This window comes from Xiphophorus couchianus, chromosome 17, assembly GCF_001444195.1.
Source record: "Xiphophorus couchianus chromosome 17, X_couchianus-1.0, whole genome shotgun sequence".
Taxonomy (NCBI): Eukaryota; Metazoa; Chordata; class Actinopteri; order Cyprinodontiformes; family Poeciliidae; genus Xiphophorus; species Xiphophorus couchianus.
Window position 1 is genome coordinate 10,633,348 of NC_040244.1, and position 20,381 is coordinate 10,653,728.

The 20,381-nt window shown below is 38.3% G+C and overlaps 2 protein-coding genes and 1 long non-coding RNA gene across 3 annotated transcripts; 2 read left to right on the forward strand and 1 right to left on the reverse strand.

Annotated features, from left to right (window-relative positions):
• The first annotated feature begins 4,677 nt into the window (after positions 1–4,677).
• Positions 4,678–11,132, forward strand: LOC114161093 (aldose reductase-like). Its single transcript, XM_028044155.1, has 10 exons — positions 4,678–4,880; positions 5,878–6,045; positions 6,154–6,270; positions 6,397–6,474; positions 6,716–6,838; positions 8,187–8,293; positions 9,396–9,477; positions 9,662–9,745; positions 9,856–9,938; positions 10,492–11,132. The coding sequence occupies exons 1-10, from the start codon at positions 4,815–4,817 to the stop codon at positions 10,532–10,534; spliced, it is 951 nt and encodes a 316-aa protein (XP_027899956.1). The 5' UTR covers positions 4,678–4,814; the 3' UTR covers positions 10,535–11,132.
• On the reverse strand, positions 10,862–16,743 carry LOC114161094 (aldose reductase-like). The gene is made up of 10 exons (XM_028044156.1): positions 15,792–16,743; positions 15,002–15,169; positions 13,800–13,916; positions 13,544–13,621; positions 13,328–13,450; positions 13,137–13,243; positions 12,960–13,041; positions 12,429–12,512; positions 12,247–12,329; positions 10,862–11,730 (listed from the first exon to the last, which is right to left on the reverse strand). The coding sequence occupies exons 1-10, from the start codon at positions 15,855–15,857 to the stop codon at positions 11,688–11,690; spliced, it is 951 nt and encodes a 316-aa protein (XP_027899957.1). The 5' UTR covers positions 15,858–16,743; the 3' UTR covers positions 10,862–11,687.
• Positions 11,730–19,064, forward strand: LOC114161095 (uncharacterized). The gene is made up of 2 exons (XR_003598936.1): positions 11,730–11,966; positions 17,813–19,064. It is a non-coding gene; the product is annotated as an uncharacterized LOC114161095 (long non-coding RNA).
• Positions 19,065–20,381: the final 1,317 nt, after the last annotated feature.

Here is a 20,381-nt window from a genome sequence, read left to right on the forward strand (position 1 = left end):
GTTTTCATTTCTGGAAATTGTCAACATAGTTAAGGTACTTACCTACTAAATCACAACAGACACAGCAACTGATAACATAGCTTACAACTGCACTTTGCTTTTTATGTTATTTATATTCCTTATGATTTTCCACATATTATCAGGTATCAAAAAAGTTTACATGACTGTCAATATAATACCAACGTTTGGTGCAATCTCCACCCATTTCTATGGAAAATGTTCCTAATTTTTCTTTGAAAAATAGCTGAAACTCAATAGGTTGGATGGATCTGGTCTATGAAGAGCAATTTTTAAGTCTCTCCACAGATTCTCATTTTGATTCAATTTTGGGGCTTTGACTTGGTCATTCTAAAACATGGGCATGTCTTAATATTTATAAATAATTCCATTTTACCTCTGGATGTCTATTTAGGGTTATTTTCTTGTCTTTTACAGCTAAGGATTTACCTCCAACTTTGAAGAAAATGATTCCCAGAACATGATGCTACCACCACCATGAGTTATAATGAGGGTGGCAAGTTCAACCACACAGCATTTTGCCTGTAGGCCAAAAAGCTCAAGTTCGGTCATACCTGACTACATTGTTGCTATGTTGCCTGCTTGGCTTGCGCTAATCTGCAAATGAGACTTTTTGCTAACCCTGTGACCCCCATAGAATCCAGATTCATGAATTTCATTGTTGATACTTCTGCTGTCAACAGACGCTTCCATCACAGTTTTTACTTTTTTTTTTGTATATATAACGTAACATAACTTTTACTTCTCGATGGGATTTTATCAGTTGCATAAAATCCCATTAATACCAATTAAAGTTTGCATTTGTGACGTTACAAAATGTGACAAAATTCACAGAGGCACTAAAGTACTGAAAACAAAGACTTGACTTTGAAGAGCAGACAGGCTATTGCTATCTCCAAATCCTTGAGACAGTTTGTCCATAACCGAGCAGCGACGCTCGATGTGCAAGAAGAACAAAACACACGAGTGTTTTTGGTCGTCTTTATGGAACGCTGAAAATTTCAATGCGAAGGGGAAAAGGGCTCGGACGTACGCTTCGCGGTCAAGCTTGTCTGCATAATGATGATGGTGAACAAGCCATCAGCGAGGGAAAAAGGGCCTCCAAATCCTCCTTCAGATGCATGTTGATTGTGTTTATTCACGACAGTTACGTTGATGAGGGAGCAATATGGAGGAGGCTGGATGGACACTTGGTGCGCGTTACCGTTAAAATAGCAGACGTCTCTTGACGGAGAACAAACAGCGAGGGGAGAGCCAAATCAAGGCATCTGCGAAGGCTCTCGAGAATGCAAATTCAAAAGCACTTCATTACATGCTTTTTCCCTGCAATCTTGTGTCTAAGAGACCGAACTAAGTGGTTAATCAAGCCCCAGCCCCCCCCCCCCCCCCCCCCCCCCCAAAAAAAACAATTGCACTGAATCTGAAGGGAGGAGGCTCTTGGGTTAACGTGCAAGACCAAGCCTACATGTGCATCCAGAGAAATTCATGCACATAACTCCAAACATCTATTAAGGATGTATTCCTAATGAGATGGATCTATTAAGTTAAAAAAGAAATAACATTGATCCCAATTATCAGTAGGATAAAATAGTTTCTCTGTTGTGGTAGAGAAATGTAACCCAGTGGGAGCCTATGAAGTTAATGGAAGGTTCCATAAGGCTAACTTTGGCAACATGCATGTTGATTCATGCATAATGATTCCATTAACATTGCCCTAAGTGATTTAGTGGCAATGTAAGTTTAAAATCATTTTTATTCTGAAGTTCTTCTCTACCTAAAGCAGAAGCTAAAGCACAAGCCTGAACAAACAAACAGCATTCAAAAGTAAAACAGGATCACCGCTTGATGTAGTTCCACATCCATAAATGACACAAAGTTCAAAAATGTCGGTCTTGTCTGATTTATAAACTGTTACTCTATTTTATTATATCACATCCTGCAGGCAATGAAGGGTACAGCCTTTCCTGTGATTTACTTATGACATATGGATTTCTCTCTCCGATCAAGTTAGTCTTCATGTTCATCGTACAGTCGTGTGTGTACAAGTGAGCGGCTCCAGCTGACACTCGGCATTAGTCTTGACCGTAAACTCCTAAAAGGAGAGAGAAGCCGAGCACAGTGAAGCAAACATTGGGGATTGTTTGATCACGGTTTGACACGGGATTTGATTTCTTTAGGACAGGTTTTGTTTTACTGGCGGAGTGTGAGATCTGATGGAGACCTAGCGAAAGCCTGGACTCTGACGAAGAACAGACACAACAGCTCTTTGTCATCGAAACGAAGGTCCCCTTAACTAGTCCATCTGAGCTTCTGTCATGTCTCCAAATGTCTTGGTTGCTTCCCTTTTTTTCTTTTATTCTTATTAATCCTCTTGGTACAGTGAAGCAGTATTTGTCTGCAGACTTAAAATAAGAGCCCCCTTCCCTTTCAGGTAGAAGTTGTCTGTGTCTGTGTCTTCGTCTGGTTTACCTGCGGGTCTTTGATCCCGGCAGTACGCGACGGTGTTTGATTTCTTGGGTACTTTGACAGTTTGGAGGATGTCGAAAGGCCTTCCAGTGTCTGAAGTCAGATCAGAGGCGGGAGAAAGAGACAGAGCCTGAAAAGCAGGTGTCCAGCTGGGAGAAGATCAGAAGAGACTCAAACTTTAGCAAGAGCCATTGTGAGGTACACGGCGGCTGTTAGCTCACATAACTTTTCCCTTTGTGTGTGTGTGTGTGTGTTTTTCTCTCTCTCTCTCTCTTTTCATACGGCTGTCTTCTCCTTCTCTTATCTTTGCCTCAGAATGTTGAATGGCTCAGTTAAAGGTCTCTGAGGTTTTATCAGATTTTTGCCAAAATAAGCAATGTGTGCGCACTCCATCAGCAGTCTCTTGAGGTTTAAATCTCTGTGTGTGTGCACAAGGGTGCTCCTCTTCAAACATCAACCTGGGATAAAGTCACACTTTAAGTATAATTCAAATAAGCATACTCCTTTTATCTTCGTGCAAGTAATTGATCGTACCCAGAGTTTGTTCAAAGAGGAATCCACTGACTCCATTTCAAATCAAAATTAAAGCAGTTCTTGAGTTCTTTTTCTTTTTTTTTCAGTTCTGGAGGAAATTTAAATGGAATGATCCATCTTTTTTACTTACCAAATTTATGCACCATGTTGGCCAATGTATAAACTGATATGATCAAATTACTTTTAGGTGATTCTCACTAATGGGATTTTGAAGGTGTGACTGTGCCCTCTAGTGGTTCAGCAGCAAAACTAACCAAGTTGCAGAAAGCTTTGTTTGGGCCCCCGGGTTGATTCTCAGGAATTTTAAGTAAATTAAATGATGCATAAAAAGCAAGACGTTTGAGGCAGTGTGCACAGTTTGGATAACAGTTTAATTTACAGTTAATTTGATGTGCAAGATTAATTTCTTGGAACTACTTTTTATTATATCTCCTGACATTGTTGAGGCATTTTTAGTCTTTCTAATCGATTAGAAATGCATTGCATATTTACGCACATGATTTTGAGTTTTCTCTGATACTTTTTGCTGGAACTGTTAATTTCCATTTAGTCAGAGCTTTATGGTTAAGCAATGTTTGTGTAGGTCGTAACCAAACCCCGACCTGCTACCAAGGAAAAGTAGCTTCACTTGCTGATACGTTTGTCTGTTCCCAGAGTGATGGGCAACAATGGTTGGTTTTCTATAAGCCTGTTACTGATTTATTTCCAGTTTGAGATTTTGGTTTGACTAAATGGAATGTTTGACCCACTCGTTGGACTCCCTGTCAGAAAAGGTATTATATCTCAAACATTCATTGATCATTGTAGATCTGAACGATAAAAAGGTTGTTTTTGTTGGTCTGCGTATTCAGTTCACAATTACTTCTTTGCCTTTATCTAGAGGGAAAAATGTAAACTATCTATGTTCCGCTTCATGCAAAATGTTTAGCTAACTTCACTGAATGGGTGCAACCATATCAAAATTCATGTCTGTGCATATTACAATAATAGTTTATTCAGCTAAATTGTAAACAAATTTTCCCACCTGAGCTGTTATTCTCTGCAGCTCTGCCAAAGTTGGCCAATGTAAACTTGTTTGTTTTCTTGATTAATTGTCTTGTTTACCGGCCTGTTAAGTGAAGCAGGCCAATATGTCTCATTCGCTTTGGAGAAGTATACTTCACTTATAGATAATGGATTGAACACCATCAGATTGTATAATATATACATTTTATCAACTAATCCTGCTCCAAACCTCCCAGCCTTATCTCTGACTTGTGTGTGGTTGTTGGTTGTTGACTAATGTTCTCAAACAAACCTCAGAGGCCTTCAGAGAACAAATATGTTGAGACTATTTTTCTTTTGCATGGACAAATTGGATGTTATCTGAAAGTAAACTGTTGCACTAGATTTTATTTAGAGCTATTTGATTTATTTCTATTCCCCTTTATATCAGCATTTTTTTTCTTTTTTTTTTTTGTTTAAGATATGTCATAAAATCCCAATATACTCTCCAAATCACCAATTTTTTTACAAAATGTGAAAAAGAGTTCAGAGGGTGTGAATACTTTTACTATGCGCTGCATGGTGGTGAAAGGCTTATGAAAGAAAACACCTCTTATATTATGTGTTCCGATTATTAATAGAAAGTGATGTATATCCCCACTCCCTAATAATAAACGGAGTGACAGAAGCGCATGGTGGACTCGGGCTCAGCTCCAATCAAGTCTGCTAAAAGGCATAACTAATCGATCTACGAGGCTGTGTGCTCTGCTCCGACTTGCGCGTCACATTCAGGGTCTGCTCGTCCCCCAGCAATGGCAACCGCAGTGAAACTCAACACCGGGGCCCAAATGCCCATTGTAGGACTGGGCACATGGAAGGTGAGTTTGTCTGTTTAAGTAGAGTGTTGCATATTTGCTTTAGCTAACAGTCCAGGTAAGCTAGCCGAGCATTTTCATGGGAAGAAGGGCGAAACGCTCCACTGAGCTAAAAGAAAGTTTGGTTTCACTTCCCGGCTTGAGCCTGTTTTTCATTGTCAAGTGTTTAAAAGTGTGTTTTTCTTGCACGATGTGAGGTTTTTGACGGAGCGCATCTTGGTTATCCTGCACTGACCGTGGCAAATGCGCGGTCCAAGCAGGCAGTTTTTAGAAACATGAGCTCGGTGTGCAGAGTCTGAAGTAAGGCTACTGCTTTAAAACTGCATTCAGAGAGAATCAGCAAAATCTCAGTTATTTTATTTAAGGCTAAATGACAAGAAGTACCCACACACACACACACACCTCTAGTAGTTACTTCTGCATAGAAAGGTTTCAGCCTCCTAGTTGTAAAAAAAGTAAATAAATAAAAATATTTTCTTAGATAAGCTGGTCCCGCTTTAGCTTATTATTTTTCACACTGCCTAGTGGTGGCGCAGATCAACTCCTGTTATTGTATTAAGTAACCTTAGTCTGGAAAACTAACTGTGCGAACAGACCTAACCTGTCTGTTTAAAGTTTTAGCAGGTGTTTTTAGCAAATTTCACTGCCTGAAATACATACAGCTCAGAACAGGAAGCATGTATTTTTCCCAGCCTGGATAAGTGTGTAAAATTCTAGTAGGAATGGGAAATGTGTGGATCTTCCATTTTATCCTTCCTGACTTTTAAAAGCCAAAACTGTTGGCTAATTCAGCCAAAGGGCCCTCTTAGCCCTCTTCAAAGGGTTATAGAAAAGGCAATGATTCCTTTTAATTGTACTGTTTTATTATGTCATGCTCCTGCTTAATTTACTTTTGAAATCCATAAACTCCTTTGCCAGTCTCTCCAACCACAGATCTACCATTTCTGTTTATCTGTTGAGACAATGTAAGCTAGGTTTATGTTTGTATTTTTTCTTCTAGTCTCCCCCTGGCAAAGTGGCAGAGGCAGTGAAAGCAGCCATTGCAGCTGGTTACAGGCACATCGATGGGGCGATGGTCTACCAGAACGAGACGGAGGTGGGCGAAGGGGTCAACGCCATGATCAAAGAGGGCGTGGTCAAGAGAGAAGATCTTTTCATAGTCAGCAAGGTAAGATCTCGTTGCATGCAGTGTGTTGCCTGCTAAAAAATACTTGGACATTCTGTAGATGTTGCTGATCTTCAAAATGCTTGTTTCCGAACTATGTTTACTTCATAGCTGTGGTGCACTTTCCACGAGAAGTCCCTGGTGCAGCAAGCGTGCGAGAAGACGCTCGCTGATCTTAAACTGGACTACCTCGACCTTTATCTTGTCCACTGGCCCATGGGGTGCAAGGTGAAATGACTCCTTCCACACTTAAATGGTGTCACAAAAAACAATTTTACTTTTAAATCTAGTTTCTTATTAACGTTGTGCTAAAAATAGTTGAATAAATGTTTTGTTTTTTTCCCTTTTGTCCAGTCTGGTGGGGAACTTTTTCCTTTGGATGGTAATGGGGAGCTGATTGGCGATAATACTCACTTCCTGGAGACATGGGAGGTAAGCTGGTAAAACATAACTTCTCTCAACTGTAGTTTGCTGAAAATTCAAATATCACATCCCAATAATTAAGCAATACAGAAGTTCTTGGTGAAGATATAAAAAAGATTTGATTAAAAAAAAGAGCAACTATGCAGGCAGACAAGTTGCAGTACATGTTTACTTAAAGGCTTGAACTATAATGCCAGCAGGCTGTTTGTCTCATTAGATGCGTCGTTTTGCCTTTGTTTTTCATTCTCAGGGTATGGAACAGCTGGTCGACGCTGGCTTGGTCAAAGCTATTGGCATCTCCAACTTTAACAAGGACCAGATCGAAGCCATCCTCAAAAAGCCCGGCCTGAAGTATAAGCCTGCCAACAACCAGGTAAGCTTGAGTTTACTTTAGTCGCCACCTTAATGACCCAAACAAGCGCTGGCGACAGATGTAGTGGTTGCTGTTTACGTCACCCTTTGAAACTGAAGGGTATTGCTGGTAAATAACATGTCTAGTTTGTGTCTCTCTGGAAGGGCATAAGTAATGGTATTATCTGTCTCTTCCAATCTGCTCTGGCCATTCGCAATGAGCCACAGCAGCTTTCCCACAGGCCACACCGATTATCTGAGGTGACCTTATATTTTTGTGCTTCTAGCACGCCATTGCTCTCAATCACTGCTCTGCTGCTGCTTTCTAATGAAATTAAAGGGCCATTCTTTTTTCCACATCTGCCTTTTGTCCTCTTACACACCAGGCAAAGAAGTTTTCTGTCTTTTATATCAGCGAATCTATCCTTTTAAAATAGACTCACTGTTTGAGATGCGAGTAACCATACCCATGACTTGTACTTTTGGACTTTTTACACATTTTGTCACACATCAACTACAAACCCCAATGTATTTTATTAGGATGCGTGTACATTTTTAAGTGAAACAAAAATGTTAAATTGTTCTACATGCAAAAGAACCAACACTGCTCAACGTCTCACCCATTAACCATGACGGTGCTGGCATCATGCTTTATTTTGAAAATGCTTTTTTTTCTAGCAAACACAAGGTAACTGGATAAAGTTGATGGGAAGGTGGATGGTGCAATATACAGAGCATTCCTGTAAAACCATGTTGAAGGCTGCAAAGACTAGAGCAGAAGTTCCTCTTCCTGCACAAGCTACAGTAGAACGATTTAGATCAAGACTTGAAAGCTGATGTTCACCGATTCTATGCATTCGATTTGGCGGAGTCAGAAAACTGGCAAAACTTGTAGAGACGGCCATTTTCTTTTTCTTCATGGGGATTGTTTACCACTGCGTAGCTTATTTTATGTAACTAGTTTCTATGTGAGAGGTTCCTGTTTTACAAAGTCTTTAATGACTCCTGTTTGACAAGAACATGTTTCACTTGATACCATCACACGTAGCCTGCTATAAAATGCTTCAGCTAAGAAAAGGGCCTTTCAGTTTACGTCACCCATTGAAACCGATAGTATTGCTGGTAAATAACATGTCTAGTTTGTGTCTCTCTGAAAGGGCATAAGTAATGGTATTATCTGTTTCTTCCAATCTGAATAAAATGCATGCCACGCATTTCAGATTTTCTTTTAAAGAAGAAAGTTGTTTTTTTTCATTCCTCTTAACAATTTTGCTCTACTTTCTGTCTGCATATGAAATCCCAATATTTGTGTGGAAGGTGCCATAGCTCTTGCTGACTTGTGCCATTGCCTAATAGCGTTTTCTTCCTAGGTCGAGTGCCACCCATACCTGACCCAGGATAAGCTGATCGAATACTGCCACTCTCAAGGCATCACAGTGACTGCTTACAGCCCTCTTGGGTCCCCTGACAGACCCTGGTATGTTGTTCAAATCAAAATGCTATGTAAATGTCTGTAAGGTGGAAGAAACACACATATGTAAGCTTAACTTGTGCTCAACTAACTGCACTCCCAATGGTAAAAAGAAATGTGCCGAGTTATCAAAAAGTCTCATCAAAACTGACCGGACTCACACTAGCTTAAAGAAGACTTTTTGTAGCTGTGGGCTAAATCAGATCAAGACAATAATTACAGCGCTATTCGTGTCTTAGATGAATAGTTCTTCAGCATGTAAATACAGTTCTCTGAACCTACTGTCGATCGATCGCCGTCACAACAATTTGACAGAAGTCGCAGACATCTGAGTGATGCCTGAATGTCAAAAGATATCACTCATGTGAAACACTTGAACCTACTTTTTTTTTTTCCAAATAAAATCTATTTTTAATTTTGTTGCAACAAAAAACATTTTGCTGTATTATAAAGAAATGTTTAATATTAAATATAGGATGTCTTGCTATTAAATTATATCACGGTATCCATGAACCCTTAAAAAGTACTACTTTTAAATTGATATATCTAAAATTAAGACTTTAAGATGTCTTAAATTCATTTTTTTTAAAAAAGTAAGTCGGCCTAATTTGTGCTGCACAAAGTTTAGGCCAACATAAATTTTGTTGGGTCAGGACTATTTAGACTTTTACATATTCTATGTAGTCTTTTTTTGTTCCCTCTCAGGCCTCAAAGGCTAGTTATTCAGGCTAGCTAACATCGAATGGTATGTGCACTCTGTGCTTTTGCAGTGTGAGAAGCACAGAGCTGCTGTCAGGAGCCACAAACAGACCCCAGAAATGTCAGAGTTTGTATCTGCTAGGGTGGCTAAAGCTCCCCAGAAAACAGTCCGCATTGCTATTTTTGTATTCCTCCCTGCTGTTCAGTCTGCCACGTCCCTTTGGTTAGTTTCAACATGTGACTGTTGTTCCTCCTTGCCAATGTGTGATGTATTTTGTAATTTGTGAACATAACATCAGCGACATCAGTAATTGTCGTGCACTGAATTGTTTCATGTTGCTGGTTATTGGTGTGTTCTCCCTGTAGTCAATGAGCAGTGTTTGACCCCTGTAAGTGATTTAAATTTCAGGGCTAAGCCAGAAGACCCCTCACTTTTGGATGATCCCAACATCAAAGCCATCGCTGACAAGCACAAAAAGACTTCTGCTCAGGTACAGAAAGATTTTTATGCCACAGACCTTAATTTATGTTCCCCTTTTATTTTTCTTTGCATGCATCAGCAATATTTACAGAAACGATAACAAAAATGTATGTTCGACGCTGTTGCTATGTGTCTCCAACTTTGATTAGGCAACATAGCTTGTTTAATATCCTGCCCACTTCCTGTTTTTCCAGGTCCTGATCCGCTTCCACGTCCAAAGAAACGTGATTGTGATCCCAAAGTCCATCACTCCGCAACGCATTCAGGAGAATTTCCAGGTAATTCAGTGATGAGCTTATATTTTGCTTTTCAGAGAAAACACTTTTTTTTTTGTTGATTTTGTTTTTCTTGCTCTGCATCTGACCCAAGAGCTACTTAACTGTTCCAGGTGTTTGACTTTGAACTGACCGAGGAGGAAATGAAGATCATACTGGGATTCAATCGGAACTGGAGATGCTGCAGCATGCACTGGTAAAAAAAAAATAAAATAAAAATTGCTATTGTGGTTTTATTTGATGGTTCTTTCTTTTGCATGGTTATAAGATTATTTAATGTCTGAGTATCAAATACTCAGTATTAAATATTAATGTCTGAATATTAAATATTATGAGCTATTTTAATATATTAGTGTTTATAACTCATTGTCTCTTTGTTGGTCAACAATCTAATTAGTCTTATAACTTAAATTAAATCCATGTGAAGTACAAATTTTATGTTTAAATGTAGTTTAACAGCTGCACCTACTATGACATAGAAGATATTTGCTATATTTTTATATATATTATGAAAATATGACCTAATTTCTTTTGAGTCAGCACATACTGTTAACAGTGACCTTAGTCATAATAATAAGATTTTATAAACGAAAGCTTACCATTTTGTTTAGCTGCTCTACGGCTAACCAAAGGGTTCATTTTGTCTACCTCATGAAATCCAGCAGAACAGCAAAAAGCCTTTACAGACGAGAAGTCCACAAAAGGAGAGGTTTTCTATTGCACGTTAATGTTTTTTCTTCTCTCTGTAGGGGCCTGAAACACAAGGATTACCCGTTCAACACCAAATTCTGAAAGGAAGGCAGCAGGTTTTCCACATGTGCTCAACTCTGCTTCCATACACTGTGGACGCGCTCACTTTCTGGAAGAGTTTTTTTTTTTTCCTTTTCTTTTTTGAGAGCAGGAGCATAATATGAGCATAGTTCTATTTTTCTGTCTCGTTGCGAATCGAGTTCTGCTTTAAGCTGCATTAAGTTACTGACATCCCTCACTTGTTGCCATCCCTGGTGAATATTAAATAATTTTTTGGTTTTAAATCTTAAGTTTGGCATTCCTTTTTAAATACAGGGGCATGTTGTCCTTGGTAAACTGTTGCATTATTAAGATAAAAATATTTTTTACGACACTACATGTTAAGTACACTCCTTCAATTTGTGACTAAGGCAGAGATACTTAAGATTTACATATTATTAGTGAATTTCCAAGCATATACCACTGAAAACCTGAACATGTTGCAATCCAGAAAGCTGGTCTTTGGCTGACTCATATGTGGCAATTTTCAGTCATGTGTATCAACTCTGTCACGAAACAATCTCCAGCTTTCACTTCCCATGTTATCTGTGTGTGTTACGCTGTACAATAAAGTTCAGTGATGTATTACGTCACACGTTTATGCAGTTTCCTGTCGTTAAAGGTGAAAGAAATAAACGGAGTGGTTAATGTTTGATTCTGGAGAGCTGGTTCTCTAGAATCAAACTTTCTTTGAAGTGCGAGACATTGAATTCAGAAAATGGAGTCTCAGACATTAAAAGTGGCATTTCAAACTGCAAGTCTTTTATTCAACAAATCCAGTAGATGTTTCACAATATCATTGCATCAAAAACAGATAAAATACAGTTGTCTATAAGAACATCATGGCAAAGTAACTGTTGCTTAGATATTCATTACTGCTGCAGATCAACGTAAACGGTTTAATGATTTTTCATTTGATTGGAGCTAATATTGTTACAATACTCTTGCTTCATCTAGACTTGGTCATATTACAAATCAGCATTTATTTAAATCCTTTTTTTCCCTTTTTAATGTCTAACTAACCATTCATGAACAATTTTTTTGGTGACATTTTCTGCAGGTTCCATAGACGATAATTAGTTAGTCATTTAATTAAACTGTATGTTCATCCTTTTTTTCCACAAAGAAGAATCAAACAGAAACGGTGCTGCATCGGCTAGTATTCTGCATTGAAGGGATAGTCTTTATGCTTCACGGCCCTGTTGGAGGGGTGGGGGGAAGAAAAGACAATGGAACATTGTTGAACTTCACAATACGAAGCAGGAGTCGACAGTTTAACGCCTACGTGTCGTTTCTTTTTCAAAATTATTCACACTTCATGAACTTTCCACATTTTGTCACATTACAGATGTCTGCGTTTTAAGTTATGTGGGAGATCAGCAAATGGCCATTTCACACCATCAGCTGGCATGAAAGAATTAAAGCAAAACTCCAGGTATGTTTTTTGATGAGGGAATAACATGACATGATGTAAAGCTAACGTAACACCCATCCTTTCCTTAAGACGTATCAAATTTAACGGGGCTAAAAGCAAAAACTTTTCAGATCCTTATTTGTAAGATACGTTTTGAAAACATGCATCAATAACGTTGCATTACTTTGTGTTGGCCTATCGCATGCAGTGAACTTCTAATCAAATACTTTGAAGGTTATTGTAACATGACAAAAGGTGGAAAAGTAACACACAACCTACATAGTCTGTCATTTCTACTCACCACTTTGCTGGGAATCCTCTGTAGTTCCTGTTCAAGCCCAGGATCGTTTTCATGTCGTCTTGGCTTAACTCAAAGTCAAACAACTAAAAGAGAGACGAGATCGATTTGAAAGTGTAGAACTAACAGCTGAAGATTCTTTTCCTAAATCCTTTTAACATGGATGCTGATGGAGGTCGTTTTACCTGGAAGTTCTCCTTAATCCGACTTGGTGTTGCTGACTTGGCGATGACTGCCACATTCCTCTGTGTGTGGAAACGCATGAGAACCTAGGAAGGGAATATGAGGAGCATATTTTAAAAAAACAGAAAATGTTGCATGATGTCATATTTAGTGGTTCACCCCGAAACACCATACAAATTACCTTCTTATGTTCTTATGATCTTATGTTCAATTGATAACATCAGTGCCCAGAGGCACTGATGTTATCAATTGCCCTAAATTTTCAAACTTTTAAGACATTTGAGGTTTCATTGTACACAGCTGATCAAAACATCACCAGAGCAAAATATTTTGTTGTTTACTAATTTCTTAAGTTCACTTATGCTGCTGTTATCAGTGATCTTGGAGTGCAACATTATGAGGCATCTCATGGAGAAGCATGATGACCTTACAGAAAAATTAAAGCTATCAAGAATGTATTTACCACATTAATTTTTTGTAGAACATAAGAAAGAGTAGTTTTAATCATAAGGAGTCATTGGCTCCTGTCTTACCTGTGCTGGAGATTTGTTGTACTTTTTAGCAATGGCCAAGATGGTGGTATCCTCTAGAAGACGGGGGTCATCAGAGGAAGCCCTTTCAAAGGACGTGAATTGTTTGCAATTAGTGATAATTTAGTTTTCTTGAGTGATGACACTGATGTGAGTTCTGCAAATGGCAGGTCAGCTCACCAGGGTCTGTCTGGAGATCCCAGAGGGCTGAAAGCTGTAACCGTGATGCCCTTTGAGTGGCAATAGTTGATCATTTTCTCTTGGGTTAGATATGGGTGGCACTCAATCTAAAGAACCACTCAAATGTTACCGATCTATTTTTTTAAAATATATATTTCATATGATTTAGTAAACCCAGTTGTATGAATTACCTGATTGTTGGCTGGTTTGTATTTGAGGCCAGGCTTGTTGAGAATGGCTTCAATCTGGTCTTTGTTGAAGTTTGAGACACCTATGGCTTTGACCAAACCGTCATCCACCAGCTTCTCCATTGCCTTTTAAATAAATGATACACAAGTATTATAAAAAATAAAAACACTCGATAATTTGCAGAGCTAGTCTGTTTGTTCAGTGACTTTTTAAATTACCCCCCATGTGTCCAGGAAGTAACTGTCATCACAAATGATTTCGTTGTTCTCGTCTGATGGAAAAATCTTTTCCCCTGGCTGTGAGGAGAAAATACAGTTCTTATGCATCAGGGTGAAGGTAATGACTATAAAGCTTCTGAAGTTCTCAAAGAAATTTGGATTTTAGCTTCTAAAATTAATGTTAAGTAGCAAACATGCACTTTTCTGTAAGGTTATCAATGCTAGGCGAAGTTAGACAGGTTAATTGTGGGCTGACCTGCATCCCTACTGGGAAGTGTAAAAGGTAAAGGTCCACATAGTCCAGCTTCAAGTCTTTGAGAGTTTTCTCGCATGCTCCCCTTACCAGTGATGGAACATGGAAGGTGCACCATAGCTGAGAAACACACACACACACACACAAAGGAAGTATCAATAATCTAGGAGGAGAAACAAGCATAAGATGTTATAGCCACAATATTTTTTTGTCGAAGTGAATTCTGGATGTCTGTAGCCCTTTAAAGGAAGCCAAAACTTATGAGTCAGTCCCTGCCAAACACCCTTTAAGAATAATGGTTCATTTAAATGTAGTTTTAAGAAGCCAGCCTTGGGTAATCCATTTCATTATCAATCACTGGGATGACTAACAGGCTTTGGATTAGACCAGTCATTTTCTCCTTTTGAGAAAAATGACCTATAAACCACTCACTAGTGGTTACAACTCTCCCTCTTAGACCACTCCTCGTAGACATTTGTAATGGACTGTGAAGGCAACTAAGATGACGTTGTGAAATGTTTGTAAATGTCTGGCACATTCTTTCCCCTTTTGCCTGTTCTCCTCCTTATTTAATGAAGTTGGAAAGGAAAAACAATTTTGATTTGGCTCCCATCGTTCATATAAAGAACTAGTCAATAGCTTTGGACCATTGGTAAGTTTCACTGCTGAACTATGGCTGTTGCCATGTGACTTTGTCTGGTAAAATCGGTGTATGTAGTACTTATTAGTATTGGATTTACATTTACTCGTTAAACCTCAAATACACTTGATGCGTTATAAAACTCCCAGAATTAGTGACTCAATGGTTGGTTGATCATCTCTCAGTTAAAGAAAGTGGATGAAAAGCCACAGTATTCTTACTAATGTGTGAACAAGGGCCTAAAGCTTCTAATGTTGAGCAGGAAACACAGTAGGGCACTTTGTAGCTGAAAAGGAGATGCTACAAGAAAAGCTCTGTAGCTTTAACAAAAGTATCTGTTAGTTAGTCTAAACTTAGGCTTAGTGATATTTATAGCCACACAGGCCACATATTTAGTGTGAAATTTTGATTTCCATGGTTTGAGAAATTTAGGACAATTCTGGAGCATGGAAAACTCTGTTTCCATGCTCCATTTTCAAAGACAAATTCTCTGTTTTCCATGCTCCAGAATTTGTCTTTGAAATACAGCCTTATTTCTCCAACAAGCAGTCATTCTTTGGCGTACCTTACTGACAATGAATAAATCCTCTCTTTTTGTCACTCCTTGTTCAATCATGGCGCACACTCCTTCCCCAACTTCTCCTTCGTTCTCATAGACGAAGGCACCATCTATGTGCCTGTAGCCGCTGCTTATAGCCACCTTCACAGCCTCGGTGACCTTCCCTGGTTCGGCCTGCGAAGGTTTACGCAAATGCACAAACATGCAAACACTCAGGCATCAAACATTTGTGGCAATATTTTGATGTCCTTTTTTTGTGAAAGTAGTAAACAATGTCTCAATTTGCAAATTATTTCAACCCATAAATTGCCTAAAAGTAACTGAAATCTTTAGTCAAGCAAGTGTGGGTAAGTCTTGTCGTTTTTGAAGTACAGTAGTTTTAATCATGTCCACATGTCATTTTTTTATGTTTCTATCGTACAACTTCATGATCTAAACCCCAAAAACTTTCAAGCTCCTACATGTGGCATGTTGTCCTCTGTTGTACTTTCAGTTACATATGCAAATCAAATGACCTTTACACAACCATCAGCAGGCAGAGCTCAGCATGCAGTAAAATGTTAATATTTACCATTGTATGCAGATAACACAAGACACGGTGTGATTGTAGTGGTTTCACTGCTTATTTCTGCTCCGACAACTCTGGGTATTAGGTACATTAGCATGCAAATTTACAATATAGTTTAACTTTCTAAAAGTTTACAAAAAGCATCCAGTGAGAGGCAGGACCAACACAGATGAGCTTGCAGTGTATTTACTAAGCAGATGCAAGAAATGTATAAAAGCTTAGCCTTACTCTCCAGGTTCCCAGACCAACTATGGGCATCTTGGCTCCATTGTAGAGTGTAACTGCAGGAATCATCTTGATGATTTTTGTATCTCCAATCTAACTAGGTAGCTCCGAAAGCAGCTGGTTAAGCAAAAGATGCCTGCTGCCAGCTGAAGTTGGAGGCAGCCTTTTATTTGACTGTGAAATGGGAGGGGTTAAAGTCACCAGCCCTGTGCCCTACACATTGAAAAAGGGGTGTGGCTGTTCAAATGAGCTTTTTTTTTTAGCATGCCATGAAATTAGGCCAAATTGTAGAGCAACGCTCTCTTCATTTCATTCATAGCAACAGTATAAATTAAATCAATGTTACTTATTTTTAATACTTCTCCAAAATGTTAGAGGATGTCAACATTTTCAAGAGGTACAATCTTAAAATGCCCTGTTGTGACATAAAATGAAGGATACAGATATTTGATTTGTCTTGCTGCCCTACAAAGCAATGAAATATGAAATAAAGAGATGTACAAAGTTCTAGCTAATCTCTGATTTGTATTCTGTCGATAGAATAGGAGGTGAAAAACAGCTGAAAGCCTACATCAAAGTAACTCGTACTAAAGAATGACTCAGAAGATGATTCTAGTAATTTATGGCATATTGAAAACCTAATTTTTTACTTTTGATAATCGAGGGGGTTCAGCCTGTCTTCATTGTGTCGTAATCAGAGATGAAGCAGTAAATTGTGGTACAGAGTGACGTTTGTAGGTAATTATTAATGAAGATGTAATTAAACAGCAGTGGTTATCGCTCTGACACCCTGTTTACCAAAAACTCGTAAGCAGCATGTTTACTTAGGTTCAGCCGGAAAATGAACTGTTCAAGTGCTGTATCAGTTCACTTGTTTTTTTCCCCCTTAGCTTTCATTAGTTTTCAATGACAATTCATGGGTCCATTTCTGTCCAAATTAAATGTCCTCGTGGGGTCAGTAAAAAAACCCAACAAAAAATACCCCCAGATCCAATGAAATCATTTTATTTTCTTCCATCCTGTTGAAGTTACTCATTTCCTGTGTGCTCTTATGCTTTTTTTTAAAATCCAGTATACAATAGATCCAGATGTGTACTGTTGAATTAAAACAAAATTAGAATCCAGTAAAATTGAGGTGATTATTTCATGCCAGTTGATCAAAAAAATTATCTGAGGAAGCTCAGCTGATTGAATCGAGTTGAGATATTGTGTATGATTCATTTTTGCAAGGAGCTGGCATACCTATAATGGACACTAGAGGGCGTAACTGATAGCACACTGTGTAACAGCATCCCTAGAAAAATCCAGGGTCATTTTTTTCCTAGATTTGTCCAGAATGTGGGCCATATAGATGTCTCAAGTGGGGAAAAACAGCCTCGCCTATGATGTCAGCACTTATCCACTCTTGTGCCGATCGTTTATGTGCCAGCTCCTCATTGAAAGATTTCCACACCCACTACTGTTATCATTAGTACAGGTGTGATATTGTAACCGACTGTGCCATTTGCTAAAATCCTAGTCATCCCATGACTTGACAAAAAAAAAAAAAAATGCAAGGTTGCACAATAGCTCCGCGAATATACAAGTATAGTAGGGTAGTGGTGCCTTTTGATGTGCCGTATCTGATAACAAATGTTGGTCACCTGATTTGGAGGGCATAATCAACAATGAATACAAGAGAAGGATGATTTAGCAGAATATGAGGAGATTGAGAATCTAGAGGTGTACGGTCCCGTCTCCGATTTGAAACCAGTTTCAGAATATCCTATATTTGCAAGGAGGTATGTATCCGGGTTTTCCATGGACATCATTCACTCTTCTTGATGTTCCATCCTCCATTGTTGCAGGTGTTGTGGGTTGAGAAACCCACTTACTGTTGAGAAACAGAAAAAAAATAAATTAATTAATACACCCCCTATTTTTGAATCAGAATTGGTCTTGTCTTTTGTCTTCGTTTGGTTTTTTTCTTCTTTTTTTCTTATGTATATAGACGTGTTTGTTGTGTTTATGTGTCTTCTTGCCAGTGGGGGCGCTCTCGTGCGGCTGTGGGTCTAAAAGGGGGAACGAGTTTCCTGGCTGTGGGCAACGAGTTCTTCAACTTGCTTCCTCTATGATTCACTGGTAGGACAAAAGGCAACTTTTATAAGTCCATTTAAAATGTTCTGTAAATTTATAAAGATTAGTTTTGTAGTGTTTTGTATAACTCGTGTGTAATTTGGACAGGGGTGGAAATTAGCACCCGCCACTGGCTAAATGCGGGTAAAAAGTATGAAGTGGCGTGAAAATTGGAGCAACGCACCCGCCACCGTGGCGGCTTGACAATTTAAACAGTAAAAAAACAAATAAAAATACTGCATTCAGTTTAAACTTATGTCCAGGGTAGGAGTAGCTGACTGGTCTACAGACTGATGCACATACTGTATATGGGACGGACCTAGGCTGTCATTATTTAACAAAAAAATATATCAAAAATCATTTTTAACGACCGCGACAGCCCATTGCTTGATTTCATTGACGGACATTGGGCTTATCCAATCAAATCCCTCAGTCCTCGTTGGCCCGCCCCTCCCCTCCTAAGGTTATAAATACCGCCATTTTCGCTAACCGGAGTCCGAGCAAAGTGAGCGGAGACGAGGAGGGTCAGGAAAACTACAACAAAAGCTAAAAAGCGCGTAAAACCCATTCAGAAAAATGTGTCAAACTAACTGATATGTTAATTACCACACAGAGGGTATTACCACCGTAAAGGCGGGGAGGGAAAGAAGCTAACGTGAGAGGGGGGAAGTTCAAGAGGGGATATAAAGTACAGTAGTTTCTCAGAAAAAGCGGGAGGCTTGACAGGTATGGGGATAACAGGAATGATGATGGCCCGTGGAATTAATAATGAACACGTTCTGAGATGTTTTTAGTAATAAGAATAATTGTGAATTTCAATAGAAAACGTAGTAAGTAATGAACAACAAATAAAACAGCTATTGATAACGTTTAAAAATGATAACTTATTACTATCTGGGGGAGTTGTTGGCAAAATGTGGAAATGTTCAACATAGGAAATGATTGCAAGAACGTTGTGTAGTTAAATTTGCTGTTAGTAATTACTGCAAGTGAACTTATTACACTACACCTCTGTTAAGGTATCCATGCTTTATGTTAAATTAGTCTGTATACGTACATATTTATGGTAAACTTACTGTCAGTAAATTGGTTTTCATAGAGTTAAGAATAAATCATGTATTTTATGTCATTTGCTTGTACTGGTGGGGTTTGTAATTGAAAGAAGAAAAAAACAATGGCTTGTTGAAATGTCTGAGTGGCTGGTAAAAAAAATTTTACATTTCCACCCCTGAATTTGGACAGTTTTATATTAGCGTTGATCTGTGTCGGCATATGGCTTGCTTTTCGTTGTTGGAGCCTTGGGATTTTGGATTTATTGAAATCCCTTGATTAGTCAAGGTTGTGTTTGTATTTGGGCAGTGTTGTAGTATTTTTATTTCTGATAAAAGGGTATTTATTTGTGGTAGGCTTGATCTCCTTTGTAACCGCTGTAACGGTTATAACTGCCAAACGTTAGTGATTAAGAAAACAGTTGTAACTGACAAACGTTTGTGTTTACTGTGTGTTGTATATGGAATGTTTTGTTCAATTTGGTTATGTTAATTTAGGATTCAATTTTCTTCATTTTTGGCTATTACATTATTTTATTTGTGCATTTTGTTTTGTTTTCTTTCTTTGTGGAAACTCCAGATGTTGTTGATTGAATTTGAATTGTATTGTAATTGTATTTTTTTTATTTCTTTTTTTTTTGTTTTTCTTTAATTGAAAATGTGTGAGAATAAACGAGCTCCTGCCAGAGTAACATGGTTTCACCTTGCTTCCTCTGTGATCCACAGATATTGGTTGCACAGAAAGAGTGAAGACTGTTTACGCAGCATTTCCGTTCCTCACTTTATTTCTTGATTTCAAACGTAAAACATACACGAACAAAATAAAACACAAGAACGAAACATAAATATAATATGTAATGAAATTATTGAAGATCTAAATTATGTAGAAATTAAATTGGTGTTTAAGGGTTGTAGTCTTTCAAGAGCAGACGTAATTTGAATTGAAGTTAGCATGTTAGCATTGTGCTTTAGCTAGCTTACTGCCCACTGCTGAATACATACTGTATATTCACCGCTCACCATAAAGCAACAAATTGCACTTTTTCAGACAAAATCATCAATAAATTCATGCTAATTTTTCAGTTTTTTGGAATGTATTGACAAAAGCAAACAGAGCAAGCCTTACCTTAAAAAAAAATCCCAGTGGAAGGTGGTAAGGACCAAGGGCAAAAAACGGTATACCCAAATTAAATCAGCTGCTGTTCTTGAACAATTTGGAGAACATGCAAAAGCTTGGTATCTTTATGAAGATGACAAGCTAAATTTTCTATTTTTGCAGTCAAAAATACTTTAACTGTAAGTAGTTTCTAGTTATTGCGTTTGTAACACAAAAGAAATGTAAAAATTTTGCTTCACCCAGATTTTTCATTTTTATTTCTTGTAAATGAACATTGAGTGTTGAATGTATGAACTGGAAAATACAATAAAT